Raw genomic sequence first — 7,919 nt, forward strand, 5'->3', positions numbered from 1 at the left:
AATATTTCTAATCATCATTGAAACTTTTAATATTATTTATTTATATATATTTTTATTAATTATTAAAAAAAAAAATAAATAATAAATTAAAAAAAAATAAATAAATAACAAATAAGTCATTATATATATATATATATATATATATATAATATAACGTTTATATAATTATAATATAATTTATTCATAATATTTAATATATATATTATTTTAATAAATATAGATTAAAACAAATTTATTACTAATATATAAACAAATATGTATTAATGCATATTTTTTATTCAATTCATATATATAAATAAATTTAAAAATAAAATTTTAAAATAATACATTCTTGTAATATTTTAGCTATATGTTTTTTATAATTAAAAAAATGTTTTATTCAAAATAAAATAAAATGTAAAGTTTAATATAATATATATAATAAATAAGTATGCATTATAAATTGAATATATTTTGTATAAAACAAAACCTATATACTATTAAAAGAAATATATAAAAAATATAAATATATCCTTTTTGTTTTATACAAATATTATATATATATATATATATATATATTAATAACAAATGAATTGTTAAAAGATATATATGAATATTTCTTATTAAAGTATTATTTCTAACAACCAAAAAACAAAAATTAAATATAATGTATCCTTCTATATATAAGTATTACAACATTAATAATTTTATCTATAAAAAAATTATTAATATTATACGTATTATTTAAAAAGAATACAAATGATGTTTATTAATAATATTATTGATATTAAAAATAACATAAATTAAAAAATAATCATTATAAAAAATAAATAATATATTGTATTGTAAAATATATATATATATATATATATATATGAAAAGAAGCATATATAATTATAGCTTATAAAAATAAAAGATAATAAGGAATAAAAAAAAATAAAATATATAAATATATACCTTTTATTTTAAAAATAATAGATATATATATATATATATTTTTTCTGTCTTTAAATATATCGATCAAAAATATATTTAAAAAAAAAATAATACATTATATATAATTTATTCATAATGTTTTATTATTCAGATGAAACAAATCTTACTTTTCGGTCTACTTCTTTATGTTATATCACCGGAAAAAGTAATATAATTAATAAATATATATATGTATTCATTTAACATAATTAAAAATTATATATATATATATATATATATATATATATATATATGCATTAATATTTAATTATACAATATTATATATACAATATGTATGATTGTTTATTTGTAGAATGTACAACATACCTCCATCAATAAACAAAATAAGATATATCATGTATCAAATTTAATACAAATTAGATCACTCGCAGAAGCATCTGTAGAAAAACCTTCATCTCATAATAAAAACAAATATCCAAATGAATCAATTACGAATTCAAGTAATACTTGCGCACAAAGCTCTACAAAAGCAACAGCTGAAAAAAGTGGAACAAAATCTATGTCTAAAAGAAACGAACAAGTTAACACTCAAACAATTAGTAGACCTACATATAATTCTATTTTACAAAATCGTCAATCATCAAATGATAATAATTATAACTGTGGTTTGCAAAATGTACTACAACGTTACAATGAAAATCATGTAGAACGTATTGTAGACACATTGGATCTTCCTCATGATATTAAAGGTAAATTTAAAGAATTACTTTGTTTAAATGTTAATAAAAGTGATCCAAATCGTCAATATAAATTATACAGAGAAATTAAAAAGCATATCAAAAAATATGAAGATCATCCAATGATTCGTAGTTTTGTTGATTTAGAAAATATAGAAGATGATATTTATTATTTACAAAATCCACACTTAGCAAAACATATAGTATGGGATACATCAAAAGAAAATAGAAGAAGAAAAAAAATGAAAAAATTAGAAAAACAGAAATTAGAAGAAGAAGAAGAAAAAAAAAAAAATAAGCAAAAAAAAAGAAGAGAATAACTTTTGAACAATATGAAATGTTAAGGAAAAATATAAATTGTAGATACATATAAGTTTAAGGTGAAACATATTTAAATAAGTATTAGTTATTTTTTGGATTTTTATATACAAATACAGGAAATGATTTCAAAAAGAAAAAAGCAAAAAAAAAAAAAAAAATTATGACTTTCTTGCACATATATAAATATATTAATATATATTATTCCCATTATAATATATTTATATAAATTCAATAAACACATTTTTTTTTTTTTTTTTTAAATTCTTTATTTTTATATTTATTTATTAATCTAATTTTGTTTTCTATATTCCTTTTCTATATACTATGCTTATTTTTTAATTTTTATATATACTATTTTTATAATTTCCTTCCTGGTTTACAGAAAAGATTTACATAATTTTTAACAAAAGACAAATATACTAATATTCAAGATAATTACATAAAATTTTAATATATTAATTATATATATATATATATATATAATACACACTATTATAATCACATAGAGACTCATATAATTTTAAATAAGTTTGTATACATTAATAAATCATTTTTTATCACCAATTTTTCATTCCAAAATGATATTAAAAAGAAAAAAAAAATAAATAAATAATTTGTTGCAAATAAATTCCCAAGAAAAATAAAATATTCAAACTTATATTAAGGTCTATAAAAAAAAAAAAAAAAAAAAAAAAAAAAAAAGATAGAACATATATATATAATAACAATAAAAAAAAAAAAAAAATATATGATATTTCTTTTTCCAAAATTATTAAATATTAATATATATATTTATATTTTCCATTTTTTTTCTATATATTATTCAAAAATAAAATATTTTTATTATTATTATAATATCTCCATTTATGAATATAAAAATTTTCAAATATATTGCATTTAACAAAAAAAAAACAAAAAAAAAAAAAAAAATTCATCATAACTTACATTTATATTTTCGTAAATTTCTTTGAAAAATACTAACAAAATAAAAAAAACATATTATCATAAAAAGAAAAAAGTAAGAATATTTACAAATAAATATTTAAAAAAAATATATATATAATATATATATTATAAATATTTTTTTTTTTTCAAATAAAGGAAACAAATTTTTATATGTACATTTCATATTTCCTCAAAATATATAACAGAATAATTATTTTTTACTTATTTATCAATATAATATAGATCACATAATAGTTTTGTATTATATTGTTTTTTTTTTTTTTTTTTTTTTGTCTAATATATATGGTGTTATATAAATTTACCCTAAAATTTTAATTCTTAAAAGATTTATATATTATATATAATAATAGACATATATTAAAATAAAATATATAACTTTTATAATTTATAAATATTAAATACATATATATATATATATATTTCATTCATGTAAATTTTATAAATTATAATTTTTGTCACCTATAAATAATATATACAATCCAAATTGAACCTATAATGTGGAATTGTTTTTTTATAAAATATATCAATCATAATTCAACAAAAAAATTCGCATATGCCTTTTTTTTTTTTTTTTTTCTTTTTATCATTTATTGTTATTTTTTTTATATATAACTTTTACATATATTTAATATTATATATATATATATATATATATATATATATATATATAGATTTATATCACCTTTATAATCATGCTATGAATGTATAAACACATTTTCTATAAATTTAAAACAAAATAAAAATAAATAATATTTTTTTTATTATATTCTCAAAAATCAAGACACAACACTTTTGAGAATTTTTTTTTTTTTTTTTTGAATTTAAAAGAGAAAGATAAAAAAAACAAAAGAGGTTATCCCTATTTTGATAAAAAAATAAATGAAGTTATATAATATATACCTTTTCGTCATGATCTTGCGTAACATATTTATATAATAAATATTTTTTTCTGTATTTCTTTCAATTTGAATATATATATATATATATACAATATTTATATATTTTTATTTATAAACTATTAAACTTCAAATATATTTTTATTTTTATATTTTTTCACATATTTTTTTTCATTTTATTATTTTACGTATGATTACATAAAAGCAAGAAAGCAAATAAAAATCAAAAAATATTTAAACAAAAAAAAAAAAAAATTTAATAATTATATATATTATTATATATGTAATAAAAAAAAAAAAAAAAAGAATCTATGATTATACATATATAATATATATATATATATATATTAATTTTTCATACCTTAAGAGATATTATATTATGCATGCATATAAAAATATATATAATTTTTAAAATATATATTTTTATATATATATAATAATATTATATATTATTTTTTATTTTTTTTATTTTATTTTATTTTATTTTTTTTTTATGGTTGTTGGTTGTTGTTGTGGTTGTTCGGTTCTATGAATTATTGTTTAATAATTATAAAAATTTTAAAATAATATAATGTAATATTTATATATATATTATAATAAAAAAATATTTTATTTAATTATATATATATATAATGTTATATATTTATAAAGAGAATAAAATGAAAATATTATTTGTGAGAAAAAATATATATAATATTATATAAGGCTGTAATTTGTTTTTAATTTTCTGTATAGTTAAATGTTTAACTTTATTATATAAGTTAAAATACATATATTATTTTTTTGTATAATTTTTTAATATTCCTTTTTATATAATATTATATTCTTATTATGATGAACACAAAGAATTATATATAAAATTTTCATTAAAATTATGAATTTTGCATATGTGTTGTATAATTTGTTCTTAAACCTTTAAAAAATATAAGAAAAAAATATATACATATATATATATATTGATATTATTTTTATATATTGTTTATTTTATGCAATCCATTTTAACCTTGTTAATATGTATTATAAATAATTAATTAAAAATGAGACAATTTAACGATTCTAATTTTATTAACCCTACAGGTTTATTAAATAAAAATTACTTAAACTGTAAAACTTGTATTATATATTCTTTTGATAATGAAAGAAAACACCAAAAAAAAATTAAATCATTTTTTAATTCATTGTTTTCTAAACGCTTTGGTATATCTATTCTTGGAATAATATACGTAATCTCAATGGTAAGTACACAAAAATAATATTAATACATATACATATATATATATATATGCATAATATAATATTTCATTTTATATTTTACCCTAACTCTTTTTTTTTTTTTTTTTACTTCTTCTTCTTCCTCTTTCTAAATAAATATAGAATGGATTTTCCCGTAACAATAATATTTTATCAAATATAAAAAGTAATAATACACATTCCAGAATTTTAATTGAAACAGAACTTCTTGCTTCTAATGAAAATGTGGTAATATCTCCAAATAAATTTTTTACCAATATTAATATTGCACCTAAAAGGCTAGGAGATAAATTATCTATTGAAGATGCATTCGGAGAAGTAGATAGAAAATTAACAGATTCTCATAATAAGTTACAAAAAAACATAAATAAACATGGATTGTGGAATAACCATACGAGTCTTACTTTTGGTCATGCATGTTCACTACTTGATGGTAATAATACTGAGCAAGAAATAAATAAAAATATAGATCAGTTAATAACTAATCGTATAAATAATAAACAAAAAATGTATAGTTTATGGTGGGATGTCATGAAGAATGAAAAAAAAAAATATAATATAAAAACAAAATATTTATATAAACATCATGAAAAATTAATACAAAAATATAAAAACATTGATCAGTATATAGCAGAAATACAATGGAAAGAATGTAGAAAATACATTATCTTAGCTAGAGTAGAGTATGAAAAATATATAAATAATATTTTCTATAAATGGATTAATAAACCTACAACCAAATCATCCATATTTAAAAAAATTGTAAATAAAAATAGAACACTATGGAAAATGTTAACTAATTATGTTATACAAACATATTCAGAATCTATGACCCACTCATTTGAACATATTAGTCAAGATATTCATAATAAAAATCAAATGCATCCAAAACATATAAACAAAGAAAAATATAAAAACTATATATCAACCACCCTAAGAACTTCTCAAAGAGATAATTTATCCATATTATATAATTATGAACAATTTTTTCAAGATATACCATATTTTGATTTAGATGCATTGGACAATATGGAAGAAGAAACAGAACCTATTGAAGATGTACAAGAAATAGAAGAAAAAAAAGAAATAAATGAAATGCGCACAGATTTTGAGGAAATACAATTTATCATACAAGCAGAAGAAAAAATTAGATTACTAGAAGAATCACTATATAAACCCTTACCACCTTTAATTGAAAAAGAAGAACAAACAGATGACATAGAAAAGCATAACATAGTATCAAAAAAACCAGCAGTTGAAACTAAACAGGAAATAGTTCATGAAAAACAAACAGATGACATAGAAAATCATAACATAGTATCAAAAAAAACAGCAGTTGAAACTAAACAGGAAATAGCTCATGAAGAACAAACAAATGAACACTCAATGCAATCAATACAACCGACCCTTCAATCTGAACAAACAATAGAAGAAGAAAAACAATCTGACGTAAAATTAACAGAACCCGTTATTCAATCAGTACATCTCGATTTAGAATTAGAAGATCCCATAACTGAAAATGATCAATCCATGATCCAAACCGTACAATTAGTTGTTGATTCTGAACAACCAACATTAGAAACTGCTCAAGATGTACTCGAAGCAACAAGAGAAGCAATTCGTACAATACAAGATGCAGTAAAGGTAATAACAGAAGTTCTTAGAGAAACACAAAATTTAGTTAAAGAATTACAACCAATATCGGATCAAATACATAGAAGAATCATATATATAGAACCCCATATTACAATCAAACAAGCTACTAATATCATACAATCTTCAATAACAAAAACGCAAGAACTAGTTCAGGGGGTACAAGCAATAATAAATAAAAATAATGAAGAAAATGAAGAAAATGATGACATATTTGAAGATGCTTTAGAAGAACTTCCAGACGATTAAGTATTTAAATAGTATTTACAAAATTTTATATAATAAAAATATATATAAATATATATTATAAATTATATAAAGACTCCTGTGCAGTATAATATATATATATATATATATATATATATATATTTTTTTTTTTTTCTTATTCATTTATCTTATCCTTTTTTATTAACAATATTCACATATTTATTGTCATTTTAAACATATATCTAAATATTTCACATATATATTTATATACAACAATATTAATAATAAAGAACAACATCAACTGTCATAAAAAATTGAATAGGAAAATTAAAATTATAAATATAAATATATATATTATATTTATTTTAATATTTTTTACGTTTGTTTATATGAAAATGTATTTATAAAATGACTTTTCATAAATACATAATTTATATATAATACTAAAAAAAATATAATAAAAAGTAAAACAATATGAAATAAATAAATAATGTATTTAAATACTATATATATCTACATCAGTAAATTATTTTACAATAACAAAAAAATATAAATATAAACATAACACACAGAAACAAAAATCATAAATAATCATAACTTTAATACATCAATTTAAATTAAACCAAAAAAAAATGAAAAAATAAAGAAAAAAAAAAGAAAAAATAAAGAAAAAAAAAAGAAAAAATAAAGAAAAAAAAAAGAAAGAAAGAAAGAAAGAAAGAAAGAAAGAAATTTTATTCATCATCATATATTATTTTACATATATATATATATATATATATATGGTTAATTTAAAAAAAAAAAAAAAAAAAAAAAAAAAAAAAATATTTTAAAAAAAAATTTTTTTTTTTTTTTTTTTTTTTTTTTTTTTTTATTATTTTTTTAAAAATTTTTTTTTTTTTTTTTTTTTTTTTTTTTTTTTTTTTTTTTTTTTTTTTTTTTTTTTTTTTTTTTTTTTTTTTTTTTTTTTTTT

The 7,919-nt window shown here is 16.4% G+C and overlaps 2 protein-coding genes across 2 annotated transcripts; both read left to right on the forward strand.

The window, feature by feature from the left end:
* Positions 1–1,066: 1,066 nt before the first annotated feature.
* PGSY75_0702000 (exported protein (hyp12)) lies at positions 1,067–1,972 on the forward strand (the record flags this gene model as incomplete). The annotated part of the gene is made up of 2 exons (XM_018784893.1): positions 1,067–1,120; positions 1,268–1,972. The coding sequence occupies 2 exons, from the start codon at positions 1,067–1,069 to the stop codon at positions 1,970–1,972; spliced, it is 759 nt and encodes a 252-aa protein (XP_018642394.1).
* A 2,900-nt stretch (positions 1,973–4,872) lies between these two features.
* PGSY75_0702100 (exported protein (PHISTb)) lies at positions 4,873–6,988 on the forward strand (the record flags this gene model as incomplete). Its single annotated transcript, XM_018784894.1, has 2 exons — positions 4,873–5,058; positions 5,210–6,988. 2 exons carry the CDS (start codon positions 4,873–4,875, stop codon positions 6,986–6,988), a joined length of 1,965 nt encoding a protein of 654 aa, XP_018642395.1.
* Between the last annotated feature and the right edge of the window lie 931 nt (positions 6,989–7,919).

This window comes from Plasmodium gaboni, chromosome 7 (assembly GCF_001602025.1).
Source record: "Plasmodium gaboni strain SY75 chromosome 7, whole genome shotgun sequence".
Lineage (NCBI taxonomy): Eukaryota > Apicomplexa > Aconoidasida > Haemosporida > Plasmodiidae > Plasmodium > Plasmodium gaboni.